The sequence below is a fragment of the Varanus komodoensis genome, unplaced genomic scaffold, assembly GCF_004798865.1.
Source record: "Varanus komodoensis strain SLA01 unplaced genomic scaffold, ASM479886v1 scaffold41, whole genome shotgun sequence".
NCBI classification, from domain to species: Eukaryota; Metazoa; Chordata; class Lepidosauria; order Squamata; family Varanidae; genus Varanus; species Varanus komodoensis.
This window is the reverse complement of record NW_025335954.1, coordinates 1,833,020-1,857,766: the sequence shown is the minus strand read 5'-3', so window position 1 is coordinate 1,857,766 and position 24,747 is coordinate 1,833,020. Positions and strand designations below refer to the sequence as shown.

The window sequence follows — 24,747 nt, the reverse complement described above, 5'->3', positions numbered from 1 at the left end:
GAGATACTTCAAAAATGGTATCTTTTAAAAAATCCATTCTACAGCCACAGCTTCTCTTGGGAGCAGCGGTCTGATGACTGCTGGAAGCCTTCTGTCCGGGGTCCCCAAAGAAACAATTGCTGAACAAGAAACTGCTATGAGACCAGTTTAAGGTCCTTGTGTGGGTGCACCCAAGTCTATAGCTTAGCTTTGCTTCAGCCCCAAATCACAGACCAGCAAGCCAAATTTCTTTTTTAAAAAGTATCTTGTATCTATTATCCAAAGATTTAAAAAACAACCTTTAAATATAGCACCAAAGAAACATACTTTAAGTGAACACTTTGGGTTTTAGAAATTGTTCCCATGTAGCCATTTTTAAAAATAGAAACACACATTTCCATTTTCTAAAAAAATAGAAAATAAATTTTCCTCCCTTTCTTGATACGTTTATGAACAACATTTATACACTTATAAATTATAACGTAGAAAATATAAATATGTTAGGAAATGTACATTAAATATAAAAGATTAACATATTAATAACAATAAGAAGGCATTTAAATACATAATTGTGGTTCTGTTCCCAGGCAGAGTGCATCTGTTCTGCTTTCGCAAGAAGTGTCCCCTCTGTCCATTTTACATCTTGAAAAGCAGGCTGCAATTTGGCTCCAGTGGCCTTTTACGCCCCTGCATGGTGTGCCCTTGTCAGGCATGTGCTGGAAAACGCTGGAGAAGTCATTTTTGCCCTCCAGGCCACAGGGCAACACAGTCCTTCCTCAAGGTTGCCTTGGGCTGCATCATGAGCAGACCTCAGTCAGTTGCCTGCTTCTCGCTCCCCCTTCCCCACATCACAGGCCCCTGGAAGCCCTTCCCAAAGACTTTGCTTCAGTCCAGGCTGCCAGGCATTTTCTCCTCTGGGTCTTAAATTCTGTCTGTGCTTCGACGAGAAGCCCATGCGCGTGGTTCAGTTCAGCATTGCTCTCTTTATCGGCTCAGGAACTGCAGGTTGATCTCCCTCTCTGGGACCAGCAGGGTGCGTGTCATGGGTCTCACAATCTGCCCTTCTTGCTCTGGTCTCACTTCAAAATGCATCAGGATCTTTAATTTAAAAAAAAATAAAACTTGTTAGCATCCAGTTGGGACAATGCCAGGCTAAAGCCATAAAAACAAGGTTGGATCAGGAACCGCCCTTCTGTGTGAGAAAGGGGCCTTCTGTGACAGCAAGTTCTCTGCTGGCAGAAGCCCCTCCTTCCCTATTTTTGGGAGCCCCCCTCCCCCTCATTGCTGACCCCATTTGCCCCAGGGATTCCTGACTTTCTGTGTAGGATTTTTGAGGGGAAGAAAGAGCTGCCCCAAAGGGGGGATGCTAGGGAGGTCCACTTCGGCCAGTGCAGTCAACCCAACTTAAGCCCACATCCGACCCAAGCAATGCTGCAAAATGGATTGAAGAAGAACCAGCAAAGGATAAGACAAGGATAAGAACAAAGGATAAGATAAGGACCAGCAGGCTTGCTGCGGGGCTGAAGGGTCCCGTGTCAAATAGAGGGAGACATCTGGGAGCTTGATCAGAGGTGAGCGGAGCAAGGGAAGCTGATTGGCCTGAATGCGTTTTCTTACTGCCACAATTCACCCCAGCCCCAGGAAGGCTTGCCAAGATTTGGTTCCAAACAAACTGGGTTCCCACCAGCAAGCCACCTTGTTGTGAGGCTTTTTAAGAAGGGCCAGGCAGGAAAATAAGAATCAGCAAAAGGGAAGCTGGAGCGACATGCCAGGGAGCTCTCCCTGAGCCAGGCGCTTGGTCCATCTAAACCTAGTATGGACAACACGGACTGGTAGCAGTGCCTCTTGAGGGTTTAAGGCAGGAGTCCCCTCCTAGCCCACCCTGGAGATGCTGGGGATTGCACCTGGGACTTTCGGCTGCACACTGCAGCCAGGCACACACGGCCCAATAGCTGGAAGTGATGGACCCTCCAGTTCAAAGGGATCTGGGCAAGAGGTGCTGGAGATCAAAGGCAGCCTCTCTAGGCCAGGAAGGCTCTGGGGAAAGCTGGCCTGAACCACAGCACCTTGCAGCAGTAACAGCAGCAGCTGCCTGGTCCAATCCAGCTGAGATTCCCAGAGTCACTCCGGGGAAATTCAGGTCAATTCACAATTCTCCACTCCCCACTGCAGCCAGCACTGAGCTGAGAGCACGCTGCGGTTGCAGTTTGGCTGCTTCCAACAGTTGGACGGCAGCAGCACCTTGGAAGGGATCCAGGTTCCCAGCTGCAGAGTGGACAGATAGTTCCCAGATGAGTCCACTGCCTGGCAAGCTGCGATCCCGGGGCTCCCAAACTAGGAAGGGCCCTTCACCTAAACAGGCAGAGCAGCTCTTGCGCCCCACCTCTCCTCTTGGCCTGATCACATGAACCGGCCCCACAGGAAGAGCCCCTTCCTCCCCGCCTTGGCCAAGGGCTTCCCCCAAGCAGGCACTCACCCTGGCCAGCGCCAGGTACACTTCGAGCTCCGCGATGCGTCTGCCGATGCAGCTGCGCTTGCCGAAGCCGAAGGGGATGGAGGCGTAGGGGTGATGCGCGGCATCCTTGCGCAGCCACCGCTCCGGCTGGAACGCATTGGGGTTGGAGAAGTACTTCTCGTCGCGTGAGGTAGCGTAATGGCAGAGGGTGATCAGAGTCTGGGAGGAAGAGGAGGAGACATAATGAGAAAAGTGGTCCCAGAGCCCAAGTCCGGAGTGCCCACATGCGCTCAAAGAAGGTGTGCTACAAGACTGCACTACAGAAGCAAGCTTGGCACCACCCTTCCCCAGCTGAGCCCTTTCCAGGGGTGCTGGGCTCTAGATCCCATCATTCCCAGCCAGGACCCAGGAGTCTGCCTTCTACTGAGTCAGATGGCTGGTGCCACTCACCCAGCCAGGGTCAGACTAGATGCCCCAGGAGACCCCTTCTAACTCGCTCTGTTTCTCTGTTCTGCATATTGCCTAGACTGAGCACCAGCAGCTCTCTGGCGCTTCAGGCAGGAGAACCTTGGCATGGCAGGGGCCGAGCAGGGCTGCTGCCCTGATCTAGCTCTGGCCTCTGGCCCTGCCTCTCCTCCCTGCAAAGGCTGCTGCTCCTCGGCTCCTTGCAGGGGCAGCTCCCCTGTCCTTGGCTGAGTGGCCCTCCTAGTGGTGCTTGGCTTGCCCAGCGGACGCAGCCCCCGGCCCGGCCTGGCCCGCCCTGTGCTCCCCTCTCCCTGGGCACCTGCTTGGGCTGTGCTCACCTTTCTGGGGATGAGGTAGTCTCCCACGTGGATGTCCCTGTCCGAGATGACGCGTGCATTGCCAGGGATCACGGGGTACAGCCTGTAGGAAGGCACAGGAAGGAGAACGTAAACCTCAAGCCATCCACCCCTCCACCCCCATGTGCTTGCCTGGCTCCTTGAGCAACGCACACGCAAGACATTTTCTCCACCCGGCCCTGAGAGCGCTGCAGAGAGCCCAAGGGGCTCGTTCCATTTTCCTGTGCGGGTGCATGCCAGCAGCATGGGGGCCTGGGGGCTGCATGCGGCCTGCCACGGCCGCCTGTCCCTGCCTCAGCCATCCCCACCACTGGCGCTGCCCATGCGGCAGCCATTTTGCCGGGAAAGAAGCAGCTCTGGGAAGTGCCCCAAACAGCCTCTCCTTTTGCAGGCCTGGTGTCCTCACAGGCCGGCTGTGGCTTTGGCAGCCAAGGGAACAGCGGCAATGGCGGGTGAGGGGTGTTTCTGGCAGGAGGGGGGCCCTCCCGGGCAGCCCCCTTCTTCCTTGAGCAGCAGCGCACTGCTCCCCTGGCCCAGCACCTCTTTTCTGCTCCCCACAGAGCCCCGGTGAGGGGCAGCCCCACGCCCTCCACCCACCCTCGGCTCACCTCAGCGCCTCCTTCACCACTGCCTTCAGGAGAGGCATCTGGGCCACGTCGGCCGCTGTCGGGACAAGGCTGCCCTTCATCACATCTGCGATCTCCTGGTACAGGGCCGCCTGCACCTGGGGGTGCCGGGACAACTCGTACAAGCTCCAGGACAAGGTGCTCGAGATCTGCAGGGAGACAGATGGGCTGGATGAGTCGCTCTGCCGAGCAGGCTCTGGCGCAGGGCCCTGCAAAGACCCAGGGCTTGCTGCACAGATGTGGATGCTGCCTCTGCAGGCAGAACACAATCGGTCACGCGGCAAGCGGGGAGAAATTCCCGGAGCGCCAAGCTGAGCAAGGGAGCTCCAGGGCAGTTGCCCCAAGAGCACACGGCTATTGGCTTGTGTCTCTGTTTGTATATCTGCCCTGCTTGTTTTCCCACAAGGAACCCTAAGTGGCTGTGTAATCCTCCTGCTCCTCTCTAGTTTATCTTATTATTTATTTAATTTTATTTTTTCGATGTATATCCTGCCTTTTTCCTACAAAGGGCTCAAGGCAGCTTACATTATCTCTCCTCCTCCATCTTATCCCCACAACAACAACCCTGTGAGGTAGGCTAGGCTGAGAGTCAGTGACCGGCCCAAAGTCACCCAGTGAGCTTTACAGCCGCGGGAGGACCAGAACTCCAATCCAACACTAACCGCAGTGCCATCCTGGCTCTCCTTATACACAGAGAGACTTGTTTAAACCTCAAAAGTGCAAAAGTATACCCCATATTTCAGACAGCAGCAGTGGCACAAGAAAGCGGTTTCTGCTTCGAATCAAGCCCAGCTTTTATAGCTGTATGATTGCCCTCCTGTGAGGACAGGGAAAGAAGGGGAGGAGATAAAGAGGGCAGAGGCAGATCATCCCAGAAGAGGGGTGAGAGTATGTCCCCTGTGACTCTTAATCCAAAAGAGGCTTATCAAAGGCTCCCTTAGGAAACTGCAGCACCTCAAGAAACCCCTGCCAGGTCCTGCCCAGCTCCTCCTGGCTTAAGGGCAGAGCACCGGTTGTCCAGAAAGGGCTGGAAAACAAGTGGCCTGAAGCCCTGGGGACCTGCTTCCGATCAGAGTCAACAGTTCTGGGCAAAACAAATCAGAGGCCAGCCTGTTTTTCTGGCTTCCCCCACCCCACAGACGTACTCCCACCCGTGCCTGATTGCTGGAGGCTTCCACAAGCAAGAAGGCAACTCCCCTCGTTCTGCAAGAAACCTTCTCCCCGCTGCAGCCCCGAAGGCTTACCGTGTCCACGCCAGCCAGCAGAAGCTCCGTCACATTCCCATAGATAGATTTCATGGACAGTTTCTCCTGCGCCAGATAGTAAGTCAGGTATTTTCCTTCCACCTTTTCTCCCTGGGAGATTTTTTCAGAAACCTCGGCCATCCGCTTGTCAATGTGTCCTTTGGCTGGAAAGCGATTGGCAAGACATGAATTAGTACAGGATCTCCTGGGGCAGCATCAAGAAAAACATTAAATCACCCCACATATCAGATGCAGCCAGCTTCTGTTTGCTTAAAAGCAGTTTCTATATAATTCAGTGCAAGCAGGAGAAAGACAGAATGAACATATGTGATAAGTTTCCTGTCTGTCCATCTGTCTGCCTGCCCTTCTAAGTATTGATATATTGCTCTTCAACCAAACTGAATTGTATTGAAGGGCAATATTTACCTTGTCTGCTCTCTAGACAAGACTGTGTTGTTCAGGTTGTGAAGTTGCTGCTTATATCTTAGCAGTAATAGGACTAAATAATTGCGTGTTCATAGTCAAGCCCAACAAATTCTGATTATCCCAACTTTTGAAAGAATTATCAAGTCTCTGGTTCTCATGAGGCTAACATGTTTTTGCTTGATTTTGGTTTTTAACTACTAGGTGTCTTCTAATAAGAGGTGACATGGGTGAGAATTTCCCCCCTGCCACTTTTCTTGGTAGAGGCTTCAACATTGTGAATTTCCCTACCAGAAGTTCTCGCTTTAAACTTGACCCTGCCAATAACTAAAAGTATTATTAAAACATTGTGTTTACAAAGACCTACACTGGCATATAATTGATGATCTAGCAGGCGTTTTATACTGAAATGTTTCACATTTTAAAATGTGTATTGTTAGATTTATTTTTTTTAGAAAACTATCAGATTTTATCAAAGTTTTAAACCTATAAAATTTATAAACTGGATGCCCTACTGTTTGTAAATATATTTCTCCCAAATATGCTTGGGGGATCATAAGGATGCCAACTGGCCAGATTATGTATAAACGATGAAGCAGTACTCACCAAATGCAAACATATAGTCCCAGGATTCACAGAACTTCTGCCACGGCTTAGGAAAGATTTGGTGCAAGACCTTGGGCATCGCCATTGTGAGCAGTGTCATGACAAACATGGTGTTGATGGAGCTAATGAAGGCCTCTGTTTCCTTTGGGACGCTGGGCTCCAGGCAACCGATCCGGGATTCAAAGAGGACTGAAGAGATGCCTGGAAAAGTCCAGTCCAGAACAAATTAGAGCCATTAAATTCTCCAGGACAGATACTGTCCATGCCTTGGTTCTGTCTTGTTCTTTGCCCAGCCATGTGGATGTGACTTCTAGAGGAGAATAGGCTTAGCAACCATCTCCTACTGCACTTTCTCCTAATCCAGCACCCTGCAGATGTATTAACCCTCAAGTCCATCCACCCCAGGAAACATAACACTCTTGAATGCTAGAAGCTGTAGTTCAAAACATCTGAAGGATACCAACTTGGGAATGGCTGTCTAGAAGTTCTGAATGAACTTGGCAGCTTCATCAGCCCTTTTGTAATATGGGAGTGGGGGAAGAGAGATAGAAAGAAGCACTGCCTTCTTGAAGATTAGATCTGCGCACAAGAATCCAGCCTTGTACGTACATGATTCAGGCACCCATGTCTAGATTACAGGCCGCTGTGTCTTGGGCTGTACAGGCAAGTGGGGAGGGACTGCAGCAATTTGGGTGGAACATATGGACATGAAGCATTCAAGAAGACTGGTTCGCACACCTTGCCATGTGACGAGAACAGCCTGCTTGCATACTTGTAGCCTTGGCCAGAAAGGGAGAGGAATGGGTACATGGACGGCCTCTTTTGAAGCGCCATCCAAAGTCAATGGGCCAGTGGGAGGACGTGTCAATGGGAGAATAGCTACATCCTGGGCATTTGCTGACTGGGGACCAGCTCCCAGTTCATTTACATATTGAATAACTGCTTCCACTAAACGGGAGAAAAAACTATTACAAGCACTGCTGTTCTAACTCCTGGCTCAAGAAATCCCTGTTAGACAAAGCTTTATGCTTCAGCCTTTGCAATTTCACTAGCTGTTGCCCACCTGCTTTCAGGTTTGTCACAGCCATAAGAGCTAGAAACTTGCATTCTTTTTCTTAAGTCATTGAAAGTTGAGATTTAATGGCACAGAATCCTACATACGGTGCCTACTTCCGCACACATCAAGTATGCACTGTTCTTGAGGGAGCAGCTCAGAAGCTGGGGCAAGACAAGAGTTACATAGCAAAGCGGCAAAATGACTTTGCATGAGCAGAGCTGAATGTGATCACTAAATCATCAACTCATAAAAGGAGAGAAGATTCCAGATAAACCCAAATTGGGCCCATTGAACTGGTGTGAAGGAAAGAGTGGCATCTCCACCCAGCCTTCCAAATGCTTTGAACTACAACTCCCACCAGACCCAGTCAGCATGGCCAATCATCAGGGATGATGGGAGTTATGGGTCAAAACATCTGGTGGCACCAGGCTGGGGAAGGCTGACTCAATCCATGTATTTCTGAAGTCTGGGGTACATCCAAAAACTAATAAATACCTTCCAATCCAAACTTGTAGAATTCGTCAGCCACATTCTTGACGACATGCCGCTCGTGGCAATTCCGCTGGTGCTGCAATCTGCGGACCAGATCTCCCACCACGTCATTCAGGGTGCCGGTGTAGGCCTCCACCTCCTTGGGCTTCAGCATGTGCTTTCCTAGGATGCTGCGGATCTGCTGCCACTCCTCACCTTCCCTGTACCGTGCAGAAGAGAGGCCTCTGTTAGCAGGAGACGTGCCCAGATCCACACATGGAGAAAGCCAGGAGAAGATCCCTCCATCTCAAAACGGGCGCACACTTTGAGCCGAGTCACCAGCCTTGGGGGTCTCGGCATTCCCCCTGTAAGGGCATCAGTGAAATCCACATATTCACAAGTAGATCTTACAGGGTACCCAGGAAGGACTGAGCTGCGCTGAGAGAGAGAACAGCTGTAGGAAATCTGCCTGTTGCTCTTCTTCTCATTACTCACATCCGGTGTCTAGACAGCGGAAGAAGCTGCCCAGCGGGTAAGAAAACTCTCACTGAGGAAGCCCTGAATCATAAATTGCTTTGTGTCTTGAAACAATTCCTCACCCCCCAGCTTGCATTTTTACGCAAGCCCAGGCGAGACCCTGCTGTTTCCGCATGACACACTTCCAGGAAGCAGCCACGTGAGCAAGGAGCAGGATGCTGCTGAAACATGGGGGGTCCTTTTCTCCAGTTTACCCCCAGCGGTGGAGATGGGTGTCTGTTAGTCACTGCAGGAGATGCAAGCTCACAATTCAGCACAAAATTCTCCTGAAGAAGGAGCACAAAGCATCCTCATCCCTTTCCCCTTGTGAGGGGATTATTCTTCATGAGCATTCCTGCTCTTTGCCCATCTCCACTTAGTGAAGGACCGGAAACCCCGGGGTCTTCTCCCACCTTTGCCCAGCTGCCCTCTCCTGACCTACTAGGTGTCTCTAAACCAGGGGTGCAGAACCTCAAAGACCTGAGGGCCACAGGCATTCCCCAGATTGCCATGACGTCTTCATTACTGGTAGGAAGAGCTTTAAACTAACACAAGCTGGTTCTTTCGCCTTCACCCCAGCACTTGAATATCCACCCATGCCCACCACTAGGAGGTGATCCCAGAACAAGTGGTCTGGAATTCTCGGAGAGGGAACTGGGCACTCGGCCTCCAAGGAGCTCAGCACCCTTCTGCTTGACCACATCAGATCCCAGCCCTGAAATCCCATGCTCCATCTTCATTTCACAGGAGAGAGGTGGCCATCCTGACTATGCATCCTACCCGACCTGATGACTCGAATGCTCCAGGGTGGGAATACCACCAGCCCCAGTGCAAGTGGGATACTTGGGTGCAGCTGACTATGCCGCTGGGGGCGAAGAGCCAGCGTGTTGCAACCTGAAGAGTTACTTCCCCAGCGTGCTGGAGAAAGTGCCAAAAATAGCAGGGACCAGGCAGGAAACGGATGTAGTGCCCAACTCTTTCAAGCCAACCCACAGACAGATTTCGCATGCACGTGATGGAAGGAGCAGATTCAGCAGCCGCCTACAGCCTCTGGGGACACGGATTTCTGTGTTGCAGGAATCAGCCCTAACGCCCAGGCCCCTCTGGACTTCGCTGCTGGCAGTTTCCCGAGGAGGCTTTTGCGATGCACACAAGAGGCCTCTTTTCAGAGCATTCCATCGGTAACCCTCCTGTGTTTTCCCACCGTTTCTTCCACCTTTCAGTCCATTCAGGGGAAAAGACAGGAGCGCTGTGCGATGCCCTCTGGATGCAAGCACTGTCTGGAAGGTGCCTGCAATGCAGAGCCCTTCCAGCTGGCAGGTGAGGAGAGGAAGCCCTGATACTTACGCAGTCAGCAGCCCGTATGCGTGGCCCCGGCACACCCGGTAGTCCTTCCAGGAGGAGAGGTCGGAGCGGATGGGGTGCTTGCCTTCCTGCCTTAGCACCTGCTCTATCAGGGTGGGATCTGCCACATGGACAGTGAGGATGGGCCCAAAGCTGGCCTTCCACACTGGGCCGTACTTGGCTTTGCCTTCCATCTAGGACAAAAGCAGAAGGAGAGGGGAAAGCATTAGAGGCTGCAGGATGGTGTGAACAGATTTCGGCTTTCTCCCTCTGTGGCAGAGCGAAGAGAGCCCGCCTGCCCCTTGTAACCCCTGTGTAAAAATCTCATTCGCTGGATTCCTTCCCCTCCTGTAGTGGCTGAAGGCAATTCGAAGTGAGCTTCTGCTCCGCGCATTGAGCGCAAAACCTGGCTGGGGCACCACAGAACCTCCGTGAGCCACGTGCTGCTAGGCAAGGGAGCCTCATCCGCACCGACTTGGAAAAATGTGCACTTGGACTTAGAATTCAAAGACATATGCAGAAACGGCCACCTCTGGAGCAGCGGCTTCCCCAAGCACACTCAATGCAAACGGGGCTACCCCTAACCCCCTGCCGGCAAGTCTGAGCCCCGCTGCTCCAAAGCAGCCGGCTGAAACAGCTGTTCAGTTTCTCCCATTGAAACCAATGGGAGGCAGAAGCTCACAGCTTTGGCGGGATTGGGCTTCATGTGATGTGGGTATGGGAATAGGCAGACTTGTGTGAGTTCAATTTCTTCTCCAAAGAAATCCACGTTTTTTGTTCTTAGCACCAGGTCTGAGCAGAGCTCACAGCAGTTCCACATCAAAATTTACTCCTGGTTACCTTTCAGCAGGATAATTTAGGGTAAGGGGGGCCATTTTGCAATATTGTTGCTGGCAGAATTCAGAGATAAATTGGTGCCAACTGACAACAAATCACCCAGGTGTCTAACTTCTTCCCACCAACATATCTTTACTCAGTGCTTCCCTTCACATCTGCACTTTCTAGTTGCAAGCTTTTAGGCTACAATTCTTCACACAGTTATTTGGCAGTAACCTCCAAAGAATTTTGCAGGGCATTATGTTTGTGTTAACATGCATTAGATTCTGCTGGCATTTCTACTGAGAGAGGTCCAGAGCACTCAGCAAAATAAGGAATGAGCATGGTCTTGTTAGAATACCAGCTTTTGTTTTACGCATATGTTTAAGTTTCTAGCCCTCATGATCACAGATGTTCTCAAAGATAGTGTGGCAATATGTTTGGAGGTAATGAAAGGGGTTTTTAAAAGCCCAGCTTCCCCCTGGACACCTTTTTTAGTTCTCACAGGATCCCAAATAAAAGTCAGGTTTTTTCAATGATTAACTCATTTTTTCATACATGTGAGAACAACAATGGCCTGGTTTGAACACAACAACAGAAACAGAGTTCCAAGCCACATTTTGTTGTTGGCTTATGATTCTTCATTTATCTGGAAAGAGCCAAGCCAGTGTTCCTGGTTCACATGTGACAGCAAGCAAACCACAAAAGGAAGTTCTGCTGCTCATAGACCATAAGCCAGGGTTTTGTTACATTTGAACTGGGCCAGAGTATGCTGCCAACAAATGCCTTGTAGACAATACAGCATAGCACACACTTGTCTTTAACAGGTACCTGCAAAATGAAACAAAACCCAGTGACTATTTTTCAAGCTACCCAAAGATAAAAGATGCCTATGAGTCAACCAACTTCACCTGGTTGCACACTTTAGCACTGTGAAAATAATTGGCTTTAGAATAACAGCACATGGATCTTAAGTCACTGGCAGCCCCAGTCCCAAATCTGTCTTCCCTCAGATCCTATTCAGAGGTACGGGGAGAGTCTGCAATGTGATGAAGGAATTGCCCCTGGCTACTTTTCTGGAGAATAATGGACCTTTTGCTTCTCACAGTGCCCAGGTTCTCTGGTGATGCGCTAGCCATGGCAGTATAGAAGAACAGCCAACATCTGTTGATTTACATACAGAATTGTGTTCCACTGATGTAATCCCCAAGCAGCAAGTGCCTTCCTGGGATGTTAGTGGGAGGAGGGGGAAGGAGAATCCATGCTGCAAGAGTGCCACATCATAGCAAGCACTATGGGAAATTGGGCTTTGTCGTCCTCCAACAACCACTGGCCTAGCTCTGGGGCACAGAAAGATCAATTAGATCTGTTCCTTTATTTAAGGTTCCGCATGTGCTACTGAGAGCTGAAGGCAGATAGGAGTGGCCAAATTAGTGAATCATTGGATTTGTTAAGGCTGTGAGAAGCAAGTTGCAGGCAGAGGTGCCAGTCACACTTGATAGCAGCCCAAGAGGGGTTTTATTTTATGTCATACTTTTCTATTCAAATTATGCTTGACAAGCTCCATCAAGCCCATATGTGCATCAGATCATAGTTTAAAGTTCAGCTCTTATATGTCCCATGGAGAGCAATAGGAGAGACTTAAAGCCTGCCCTTTACTCTCCCATTGAAATCAATAGGTCTGGAGCTGGCATAGAATTTAAGCTTTACCTGGGAGTCTTGTTTACAGACATACTTCTGAGTGAAAACACACAGCCTGAGGCTGCACAAGTGGTTACTTTGGCTGAAAACATTCATGCTCATTCTCCAAGCTTTACAGATTAAGAACAATAGTTGAGAGGGAGCTTTGCTTATAAAAGTCATTCAGCATGTTCATGGCTGAAGCAGGATTTGAACTCAGATCCCAGTGTGGCTTCTCGTGCATAGGCTTACAGAGCTGAGTTAATAGATGGAGAAAGATCTGATCTGAAGCAAAGAAAGTACCAGAACTGGATACATTTGAACAAATAGAAATATAAACAGTGGGTTTGACTCATGCTAGTTTGATGCTGCAGTACAAGACAGAACAGAGTAATTCTGATCTGCAACGTATTTGGAGAAGTATCCTCTGGTGCTTAACAATGGCCAGTGTGTGATCTTTGGGGAAAGAAGAAAACCATCCAACAACCTCCCCACCCAGGATGTTGCTTGTTCCAACTAGTAACAATTAAGCCCAACAACAACGCATATATAATCTTAATTCTGATAAAGAATTTTGAAAAGTAATTAAAGGATTATTATGCCCTTATCCATAAAAGTGTTTCACTTTATGGCAGAACAGCGTGCAGGGAAATAGGGCATTATGGCTCAAGCACAGATTTGCTCGAAGGTGTGCCACTCCGTCCCATGTCAGGTTTACTCAGAAGTCCCACTATGCAGAGTGTGCATAATCCCATGCAAACATGTCTAGGGTTTCAGAACATGTTGCTTTCTCTTTCAGACCCAGTTCCCCATCTGTAAAACAGAGACAGAGGATTATATTCTCCCTAGAGGTGCTGCTCCAAGGATGAATAAGGACCATACACATGGATTTTTCACCTCAAGTATTCTAAAGTTATTTACAACAATAAGACAAATGTGCATTGAATGACAAGCACATTGTGGATGCAAAGGCAAATTAGTGAATTTGTCAAAGATGCCTCTAACTGACTTCATGCAATGCTAACCTTTAGAACATGTCTGAGTTGATGGACAGCTTTGTGCAAAATCTTTAACAAAATTAAGATTACAAGATTGCACACCACTGTTGTGCGTATGCCATAAAAAACATTAAATGTTTTCAATATTTCCATCTGAAAACTTCCTTCAGAAGTATGAGCTTCAAAATACACAGAGGTAGTATTTGAAGACACAAGCAGTTCACACTGCAAGGCAAAGTTCACTTCATTCAGTTTCTTGAGTTGGGTCAAGCTCTGCTAATGGCAAAACAGTGTTGCCAAGCAAGCCCAGGAATATGAGTAGTCATCACTATTTAAATAGCTTTTACAAGCCTGATTGCAGATGAGTGGTCATGTCCCCTGTTTTAAATAAAACTGAAGAAGGATCCTTGTAATTCATTTATACTCTTTGCAAGGCACATGTTTAAATTGCATAAAGAAATAATTAAAAGTCACCCTGCAGTGCTGCTTGGGGAATCTTTGCATGTTTGCAGCTCCCAGGACTTGTTACCTTTGGAATTAAATTTCTGATACCTGGCTCCCACTGATTATGTTTTATTTAGGCAGCCAGGATTTCAAATTAACATCACTTTGGGGGATTCCTCAGGCAGGGTTTCTTATGAGAGTCTCTTGGTAACTATAACCTGTTGGCCTTACTCTGGGATTCTCCTTTACCTAAGCCTTAATCATTCCAGTTCCTCAATTATATTGCCACTTTCTCACCCAGAATTAAAGATTCATAGTGTCATCCAGAAAACCGTGAGTAGAATTGTGCTCATGCAATAGGGTTTTCCCCATCTCTTCTTCCCACCTCTCCAAGTTTTGGCAAGGCAGAAGATCATCTAAGACAGCATGGAGATGTGCTACTGACAGAAAACAGACAAAAGCCAGAGACCCCCTAATTGCATAAGGCAATGGAACAACTACTTAGGAAAGAAAGAAAAGCTCTCTGGATCCTGTCTGTTACGTAGCTTCATTCACCCATGTCTAAAAGAGGAACAATACCTATCTCTTTCACCAAGCACGCTTCCCAATGAAGCTTTTATTGTGCAATTGCTCTGCCTCGTTCACTGAATTTTATGGGGGACCAAACAGCGTCATCTTCTGCTTGTAAACCTCCTGTGCTTTCCCACAGCTTCTTCTGCTTGTTTGTTTTTCTTTACCCACACACATATCCAGTAAGGAGGAAAAGATGGAATAGTTGCACAATGTATTTTAATTAGTATCTCTGAAAGTCATCTGTCTGGGCATATGCAAAATGTATGAGACTGGAATGCATTATCGGGGGTCAGGTTTAGCATATGAAGCTTACTCATTCCACAGAACTTCGGCTGATAGGGAGTTCTATGAAAATCAGAAGTTTGCATAGTGTAATAACCTCGTAACCTGCTTCTGAGTGCACACACACAAAGCCCTTAGCATCCCTTATCCTTTGGGGCCAAATACAGACAATCGTCAAATTTCAACTACATTATACTCGAAGAAGGTTTGAACCTTAAACTACTGAGAAAAAGAACAGCATCTAGTCATCCCTTAAGCATGATAGGATCCCATACCCCATTATATGATTCCCTATGGTAACGGGGTACATCTTGTGCCCCCCTCGCCCTGTGCAGGACAGTTAGCAATATTATTAATAATAACTTCATGTCTAGTTAAAGCCCATTACCTGGAGTTCATGCAGTCTCGAGAGCCCCCTCTTGCAGAAGAGATCGGCGATGAAGCTGAGGGTGCAGGGTCCTGGCATGTCCTCCAGGGTCTTGTGGGTTTTAACCACCGTCGCCTGGGACTTGAGGACAGATTCTGCCCAGATGTCGGGGAAGCATCTCGCAAACAAAGATGCTCTACTGGCTAGCTTGAGTGTCTGAGACATCTTGGCTCTGGAAAGCGCGAATTCTTGGCTAGCTGCTCGTGGAGAGCCAACTTCTGTACGGGAACATCTTTGACCGCTTTTTATTTATCCTTCTGCGGCACACATGGAGCCGGGGCCACACCCCTCGCTCATGAATAGTCATCGCCCGCCCGGGATGCGTCAGCTGGTGTTATGCAAATTGCCCCGCTTCTCCAATCACAGCGCGGGGCGCGCGCTCGCCCGGCCCGGCGCGGCCCGGCCCGGCCCGGCGCGTGCGGTGGTGCAAGAGGCGGCCCGCGCTCTCCCCCGAGAACTGGAGGGGGCGTCCGAGCAGACCGTCCCTTCCCCGGCCAGCCCAGCTCCGGCTTGCGTGCATCCCGGAGTTCAGGATGGCGGTTGTTCCGGGAGGAACGGCCGAGGAGAGGAAGGGGGCTGAGCGTGCTGCGCTTCGATTCTCCGGCAGCCGTCCGCTGCACTAGGTCGCAGCCTTCCTCTCGCATTCATTTCATGCGCAGGAGCGACTAATCCCGTTTCTCGTGCACTGAAGAAATGAGGGACGAGCCAACTTTTTTCTTTGTCTTTGCGCCATGCGTGTTCTGCCCAAGCGAACACGGACTAAGCCGCAGTGTGCCGTTGATGAACTGTGCAGCTTGGGAGTGCAAAGCGGCGGCTTTGGTAAGCCTGCAGTCGGATGCGATGCGCGTTTACTTGAGAGTAACCCCTCGCCTGAACGCGTATAGGGTGGACCGGGCCGCGTGTGGGTATTAAAATAGCCTGGGTAAAAAGTGAAGCACAGAGAAACGGCGAGTGAAGTCAGGGCGCGCAGTGGCAATGACGGGCGAGGGGAAAGTCCCGATGAGAATTAGCTAGCATACTGCAGCAATGAAAATGTGACCTGCTTAATTATTATGATCATTATTTATGATATTGTATCTCACCTTTCCATCCTATCATCATCGATGATGGAGGTGATTCTGCAGTACCAATGTGGAGATCTGAGGGAGGCTACAAAGAGGATGGCCAGAGGGACTGGAAGGCCCACCTTGGAAGGAAAAGTTGAAGGAGTTGAAAATAGGAGACTGGAGAGGAGAAGATTACATATATGAAGATGGACAGAAGGTAGAGCTGGATCTCCTGCTCTGTCACCGAGTGATCTGCAATCGATGTAAAAGGATTTCTGTCTCCCAACCCTAGCAGCAACAACAAAATTACTTTCCCCACCACCATCCCCAATTATAGTATTGAAATGAACGGGGATGGATTTTTGTGTGAGCTGCTTCATTCAGTTCCAGGATTCACAACAAACTCCTAGGCTCAGGGTTCTTTAATTCTAAGTGACTTTTATCTTGGATTTTGGGGTTCTAAAGAACAACAATAAACAAAGTGGATTACACTAAACCAAACATTCTGCCCAACTCTGACAGATGATAATGGAAATTCACTGCCCCATCTCAGACCAAGAGACCTGAACTGATGGGTTTAAATGACCAGAAAAGGGAGTTTGAACATTAAGAAGAACCTCCTAAGGATTCCTGCAATTTGACAGAAGTCAACTGATATACAGGCCATGTGAGCATAATCCATAAAACAGAAAAGCAACGAACATGACCACCAATAACAGATACAGTTTATACATTGTATGGATTTAAACAATGTTTATTAAATTTTTAAAGAGATGTCATAGATTTACAAATTTTAAAGATTAAAATGCTTTAAGATTATTTTCTATACCATCCTATAGGCAGCGCTCTCTGGTTTACAACAAAATTATAACACGGTTATGCATGCAGAGATTTTAAAACATGAAACATGCTGATATAGCACACAAACAGGGGCATTCCAAGAGCACTTAAAAGCCAGTTAAGAACAAAGCTGAACCTCCATTAGGGAAAAACAGGGAACAATTGGCTCCTGAATTCCGCAGCCAATTGAGCTGCATTAATAAACTTCATAGTTTGTTTCATCCTATCTTTTACATGGCTATTGGGTTTCAGCTGATCAGTAAACATGGCCTCCTTCATCTTTCTCCTTTGAGAGCAGAACACAGACATTCTGTGGAGATGGAGAGCTCTCCTTCCTTAGGGGTTTTGAAACACCAGTTTGATGGCAACCTGTTCAGGGTACCGTAACAGCAGATTTATTTAATTAACTGATTCATTTTTATGCCCCCAAAGCCGAGGCTCTCTGGGCAGTCAACGAAAGTTTTAAAAGATTGTCTGCATTGGTTGAGAGATGAACTAAGTGTCCTTTGAGGTCTCCTACAGGTGCACCAACATAATCACATTTTCTTCAGAATTGATGTCATTTGCCCACCCAGATTTTTTAGAAAAAAGCAATAAAAGGTTCTGCCAAACCGTCTGCATCCCAGTATTCTTGTCCCTGTTATCCTTTTTTGACCTGCTTATTTAATGGCTTTTAACTCAGCTGCAGCCGCAGCCTGACATCTATGGCCAAGCAAGTGTTTCAAAGGCGGAAGAGTGATCCAGGAGACAGCTGCTGAGCTTTCGGGCGCTGCTAGCTCTGCATTTTTCTAGTTGCAGCACTACTCTTCCGCCCCTGTGACTTGCAGCTTCCCCAGCTGATCAGTGAGACTTGCCTTCCTTTTTCATAATACTGGACCTCGGGCTCATCCCATGAAGGTGACGGTTAGAACGTTTGTGAGAGATCAAAGGAAGCACAGCTTAACACAGCATGGTATTACGCTATGGAATTTGCTCCCCCAAGATGCGGTGGTGGCCACCGATTTGGATGGCTTTGAAGCGGGGACGGGATGGTTTGTGGAGGAGGAAGCTATTACTGGCTCCTAGTCCCGATGGCTGTACACTGCCTCCAGCATCAGAAGCAGGATGCCTGTGAACACCAGTTCCTGGGGAGCATGGGCAGGAGGGGGGCTCGCATGTCCTGTTTGTGGGATCCCATGGGCCACTGCATGACTAGAGAGCTGGACCCAACAGGCATTTCTCTGTCTTTTAATGAGAAATATCCTGTCCCCGCCCCTAACTTCACGTTTGTGAAAAACACTGTACTTAAAATGGCTCTGAAGGAATGAAGTTAAACTGTTGATTATAACCCTTTTATATAGAACTATGTTTATGAGAAAACTTCTAAGCCTAATAGTCACAGAAGGTTCAATATGGATGGATTCCTGAATATGATTTATTTATTATTTAAAACATTTCTATGCCGCCCCCATCGCAACAAAGCCTCGGGGCGGCTCACAAATGATCACATGATACAATAAAATTGGTCTGTAGTTTTGTTACATCCCAAAGATGTCTTGGAGGTTTTTTTTCTCTACACCAAATGAGACACTACTTGTGATCTAGATTTTTTAACTCATAATGTTTAGATATGCTAACTAATTTGTAAGAACACTCAGACAATACTAAAACTTTTTCAACTTTCCTAATTTTACAATAGTAAACACCTTTGTTATAGTAAGTAAAAACACATGATAAATGCTTTAATTATTAGAATCCATCGTTTTTAATGTGGAAAAGTCTGGAATAAAGTCTGTATGTTGCACTGGTCTGCTATCCTACCTGTTGATGAACTAATGTCAGTATCTTCATTTAAACTAGGAATTAGTCATTCTGATTCCATCTTATGTTACTAGCTGACAATAAGAAACTGGCAAGAAAGAATTTCTGGAAATACAATCAATAATGCTTGGGCACTGCATGGAAATGTCACACAGACAGCTTCCCTTTGCATTTCTGTCTTTTTGGACCCTCTGTTGATGAGTTCTCCTCTTTGCAGCTATAACAGTCAGAAACTTGCTTTTGTTTGATTGTATTTAAGGTAGATAGTCTTGGATGCTCAATTCTGCATTTGCTGCCACGTTTTGTACTTTGCCTGTAACTCTGTCCTGCATCCCGGCCCTAATCATTTCACTCAGCCAGAAAACTACATACCAGTCCCACCAATCTTCATCAACCTTCCCCAATATTTCAAAGAGCTGCTTTTAACCCTTGAAGCCCAAGGGATGTGGAGGCTGCCTAACAGCAGGTGAGACTTTGGACCCATCTGAATGAGAGGAGGGTGACTAAGAGCCCATGGTGGATCGTTCCCCATCCCCATGTGTGCCAGCTGTGTGCTGCCCACTCTCCCTAATTACCTTTGCCAGGCACAGCTGGTTGCAGTGGCAAGCCTGGCCAGGGCAGTTGGCTGAGCTGATGAGCAAAACTCCAAGCAACGCTGTAGCAGACCAGCCATCCGCCCTCACCCTGCTTGAATGATCCCACAAGTCACACCCAGCAAGGGAAACTGGGGGAATTGGGTGGCAAGTCACCAGCTCATGCAGGGTGTGTGTGGGTGTCCGGTCAGTAACCCACTGAACAAACTCAGCCCGCACGTCTGTCTAGTTCAGTATTGTCTGTCTCCTCTGCTTGGCAGCATGGCTTAGGGAGACCCTAACCCATCACCTGCTACCTGAACTAGAAATGTCCTGGGAACCTTCTGCATGCCAACCAAGGTGATGCCTTAGGTGTTGCCTAAAAGGGGGATGAGAGAAGGTACAGATTTCATAACATTTACCTATGGTAATTTATTTGCATGGTGGTGAACTTAGAAATGGCTACCCCAATTTTTAGGCAGAAACACCATACTTCCTGCCGTAGGGGGAAGACTGTGCAGAGATAATTCAAGATGCAGCCCTGAGCAACAAGCCTGGCCCTTCAGAGGGAGGGCAGCTCCGTCCAGAACAGGTGGACAGCTCGGTTCCCAGGCACAGGAATTGCCCAGCCACAGAAGCATTCTCTGGGCAGGTCCAGCCACAGCCTGTTAGCCTTCCTCCAGGCTCCTGCGCTCCCCAGCCCTGATTCAGGGCTTGCACGGCCTCAGCTGGCTCAGACATCATGGAGGAACGGGCCCAGGAGTCATCACGTACAGATGACCCCATGCCAATGTGGCTGCCCCCATTGGCTACATCCAACCAGAGAGCACCCCGGAACACCCATCTCCCATTTCAGTTCCCAGAAACCAGCCTGGCAGCTAGGAGGGGAACCACTCCAACATGGGGCCTCCTAGCCCTAGACCCACAGAGCCAGGCTGGGAGGATCCCGTGGCTGAGAAAGGATCGGAAGCTGTTGAGAAATCAAGGACTATCCATAGGGCTGTGCTTCCCCTGTGAGGCAATTTATCTGGGTGACCAAGTCTGATTCTGTCTGAACCCAGACTGGAACGGGGTTAGATCATCAGGACCCATTCCAGTCTGGTTCTGCACATGTGCATTTTGAACCTCCCTCGCAGGGTTGTTGTGGGGATAAAATTGAGAGCAGGAGGAGGATGCTTGAGTTCCTAAAAAAAAGGAGGCAGGCTAGAAATCTAAGTAAATACATTTTAAAATATTTTATTAACCTGCTTGGGGATTTTGATTCAAAGAGCAGGACAGAAATGTTGCAATACATGCATGTGACCATGGGAATTAGCCATCCTCAGTTATTCGTCCCAGAGGAAAGCTTTCATTCCTAAGCAGTTGCGAGAGTCTTCACAAAAGAGACAGGTTGTCCAATGCCTACGCTTTGTTTCTTTCCCAACATGCTGTATAAGCTGAGGTCTTTGGCACAGCGTTCAATCCTAACCCAACATACAAGAGCTTTTGCTTTAAAGATTGAAACAAATTACAGTTAAAGCTACTCCTCAGGCACTTTCCCAGAAATAACTCTCCTCCCGTTGCCACTTTGATTTTGCCTATGAAACTTGCACTGCAAACTTAAATTATTCCCTAATTACCTCGATACCGTTGTCTGGTTTTTTAATTTTCTTTGTCTGATAGGCCAATGTGGCTACCCATTTTTTGGTCTGGATAAGGGGTGCACAACTCACAGCTCCGCATGCATGACCTGCGGCCTCACACTCGCCCCATGGCACTGCCACATTCCCAGATCCGTTACCGTTGCCACGTCTGGTCCACGAACTGAGGCAGAGGAGCAGTGATGCCAGTTGGGGCAGATAAGGAACTAAAAACTCCGCCTGGTGATCCCACTGCACTGGCATCACTGCCTCCACGCAGCTAACGGCAACCCAGAGGGGCCCTCACCAGTCAGAACCGCACTTCTGGTTCATTAGGATGCCGCTAACATGCTCCATGCCTCATGCGTCCCTAGTAGCTGAGGATTTCCTGTTTGTCTGCCTAGCCCCATTCAGTTCCTTCCATCCCTGTCTTAAGACAGCACAAACAGCAAGCAGGGCTTCGACACCATGCAGTTTCCAAGAAACATCAATTCCCCACTTCCTTTCAAGAAAACAATTACTAGGCGCTCCCAGAGGAGTTCTGTATTTTCTTTTAAATGCAAACATCTTTGCAGAAGCATCTGGTAATTTTTTTAAAACAACGTTTAGTGCTTTCATATGCTGGTTGTAGGGGAATCAACCGTGTATTTTTCCCCTTAGAAATTCCTCAAGTCTCAGAGACATACTTCAGCTAAAACCTTGTTTTTAGAAATAAATGATTTTTACTGTCGAGGCAGTAAGAGGCTTTGGGGATGCTCATCTGATCTGTAAAATCATGAAAAAACACTCTACTTTGTGCACTTTTCAGTTATGTTTTATGTTTTCAAAAGCATTTGTTTAGCTTTCTAATGGTCCTTGCCTGTGCAATAGATTTATGGGTTGTTTTTATACATAACATCTGCCAGTCAAGTGACTATTTTAACTGGAAGTTAACTAACGGGGCTTTCGAAAGAAAAAAATTCAGAACAGCATCCCATTTGATAGAAAAACAATACAACATGGCAAATGTGATCCAACAAATGCTGGGCTCAATTAAGCTATAATTATTTTTAAGCAAGTTTTGTCTACCAGTACAATGTAATTCCGTCTATGACACCCCATGCCACTTTCAAGCAGATGAAAGAAGCACTTGAAAAGTCTTTCTTTTCTTTTTTGGTCTTTGGAGTCCATTTTCTCTATAGCTGTTTCCTTTAAGTGTATATTTATGTCTGCTTTTCACTGAGGCCGCAAACCTGAGGTGGCCTGTACCTCTTCAGTTATCAAAAGGGCACTCTTCTGTACAAACATTTCCCTCTGCACAGAAAATGTGCATGATAGGCTGGAGGTTAAGCTAGAACCCTTTCCTCTCAACAAACTAATTTTCTGGGTGGAGACAGGTTACCTCTATGTCATGAACCATGCTTTCCCCTCCCAGCAGTAATATTCTCACCAGTGTTTCTTTGCCAAATGTATTTATTTTACACGCAAGTCTCTGAGCATACACAAAGCGAAATGTTGAACTCCCTGACATTCTTCAGCCAAAGCTTTTCTGTCTGTCCTTGCGGGAAGGAATGCTGTGGAACAGGGCATGCCTACAGTCCTCTCTCTGGGATCCCAGTGGGGCCACCCTACAGCTGTGACAACAGACTATCGTGTCCACCTCCTCAGGAGGCTGGAGTTCCCCATCCAATAGACTCCTGATCTCTAAATCTCCTCCTTCAAGATGTTGTTGCTCTTCCTGTTCTCACAGGTGGGTGGACGGGCCCCCTCGGCTACCCTTGAACTCATCTCCCCTGTTAGAGGCCCGGGGGGGGGGGATACAGGGCCTTGGGCTGCAGCTGGAACTGGGCCCATCATCTCGTTAACAGGGTCTGGGCTGTCAGTCCCTCCAAAGCAGGCAGCCTCCCCTGTGCCCACCTGAGGTTTGCACACCACTGTATTTCAACACAGTGGACCATGCGAGCTCTCCGCCTGCATTCTGGAGTAATGAAGGTTTTATCCCTTTGCACCTGAGTTCGGCACTGCCTGGTGTGGTTACCCCAAATATTTGGGATGACAGCTTTCCAAATCCCTAGCCATTGGCCCTCCTGGCTGAAACACAGAAACTGAGCCAGTCAGAAGGGGTCTCCCGGGCCATCTAGTCTGACCCCCTGGCTCCAGCCAGCTCTGCTCATGACAGGCCCACCATGTGCATGTCTAGGCTATCCTTGAACACCCTTGCCAAAAAGTCTTGAAATCTGGAGGGCAACAAGCAGGGAAGGGCTGATTTAGTCTACGGATTTCATCCAACCACTCGGTGCTAAGGAATTAAGACCAAGATGAATACAGAGGCCAATTCCTTGCCCAGCTGGCATTTCGGGTCAGCTGCAGAGGCTTAAGGCAAAAGGTACTGATGTCTTCAGCTTCCAGGATATGCCGAGGAGCTTGCCAAACTTGATTAGAAGCACAACAGGGCATAAGGGTTAAGTCCCCGCTGCAGTGGTGCCGAAATCTATTGGGGTCCCCCATAGCTGTTCATTAAACAAAAACACAATTGTGCAACTGCCAGGACGGCTTCCCACACCTTCCTCCCACCAAAAAACAACTTCCTGTTTGTAAGATGCAACCACAGCTGCAAAAAACAGTCCCAAATTGGGCCACTTCCAGATATTTTGAATTCATGACTTTTTTAATGGAAAGACAGGACATACCCATGCTCAGTCCCTCACAGCCAGTAGCTAAATGGACCCCAACACCCCCATCACAACACAGATACATGGGATGGGGCAGCTTAAGGCTCCTGCTGCCCCAAAGTGGGGATAGCATGGGACCCCTGGCCAGCTTGGCGTGTGCTCCGGGCACGTGTGTGTATCCACGTCCCTGATGTCATGGCAGGTTCTCGACTTGGAAGAGGAACCGGCCTCAGAAATGGAAGGGCGGAGCAGGAACCCTGAATTCCTTCAAGAGGAAGAAAGGTGGGATGCAAACGCAAGGGGAGACGAGCAGCCGCCACTGCTTCCAGTATGGCAGGCAGCCACTTACCCCTCAGATCATGCTTATCGGTGCAGTTTGTGTGGCTGAGACAGCTCTGACTGCAGACGAGTGGGAAAGACTGTCATTTCCATGGCCCGCTGTCAACGTTCTGGAGAAATCTGCTGGAGCCAAAGCAGTATGGATTTGAGCCAGTGAGACAATTCTTACGTAACTTGCCTCTGTGTGCACTGCAGGAGTGCGTGTGCGTGCACAAGAGAGCCCAGAAACCCCTCGTCCAGCCTAGCCCTGTTGTGGGGAAAGGAGTTTCTCTTTCCTGCAGAAAAAGCAGTGCCAGATAACCTCTTCTCAGTTCCCACATTAATCAGCCTGATGTATATACAAGCACATGTCAGCTGTGGGGGAGGCGCAGTTCTCACTCAGAGCCCGCTCTGCACATCTGAGGAGGAATTACCCAGCTTGCCACACCGGCCCTGGATACTCAGTGAGGGAAGTATTCACAGCTCACCCTGGAGCTCTCCCCTTCGGGCACGGCAAGAGACCACCTCTGGGCAAAAGCAACAGGCTGGTCAAGCTCCGCTCCAATCTGACGAGTAAGCGAAAGGGTGACTCAAGGTTAGGTCATGCCATGCGTTTCACCTGGGGAGCCACCAGGCACACCTTGCAGGGATGACTCATCAGCCGGAACGTCAAGGGAATTTTGTAGTGTTACATCTCGGTGTGTTACGCTTCTTGAGAATGGACGGGAGCACTCACAGCTCATCTGTTCGCTGAAGTCCAGAATTTGAAAACACAGGCAGAATTCGGCAACTTGGATCGCTTGATTCTTGGCTGTTTCTCTCTTTTTAATGCTAGCCCTTGCTTACCGATGCAAATTGTGGCTTGAAAATGGGTAGGAACTTTCAGGGAAAAAACAAACATCCAAGAGGATTTCCAACAGAAAGGGGCTTCAGAGCTCCAGGCCTCTTTCTGCAATGACTACAAGTGTCCTCAATTACGCAATGTATGCATGAGTATTACTATATTGCTCATAGAATGTTAACTTCTGAATAAAACTACAGTGGTGCCTCAGCTCACGAATGCCTCAGTTCACAACCAAATCAGGTCGCGAGCAAAAATTTCATGAAAATTTTGACTTGGGTCGCAAACTCCGCATTGA

At 48.3% G+C, this 24,747-nt stretch overlaps 1 protein-coding gene across 1 annotated transcript; it reads right to left on the bottom strand.

The window, feature by feature from the left end:
- Positions 1 to 819: 819 nt before the first annotated feature.
- Positions 820 to 14,948, bottom strand: LOC123029856 (25-hydroxyvitamin D-1 alpha hydroxylase, mitochondrial). Its single transcript, XM_044443226.1, has 9 exons — positions 14,724 to 14,948; positions 9,546 to 9,736; positions 7,707 to 7,903; positions 6,155 to 6,355; positions 5,126 to 5,289; positions 3,864 to 4,030; positions 3,238 to 3,319; positions 2,456 to 2,653; positions 820 to 1,077 (listed from the first exon to the last, which is right to left on the bottom strand). The coding sequence occupies exons 1-9, from the start codon at positions 14,925 to 14,927 to the stop codon at positions 964 to 966; spliced, it is 1,518 nt and encodes a 505-aa protein (XP_044299161.1). The 5' UTR covers positions 14,928 to 14,948; the 3' UTR covers positions 820 to 963.
- Between the last annotated feature and the right edge of the window lie 9,799 nt (positions 14,949 to 24,747).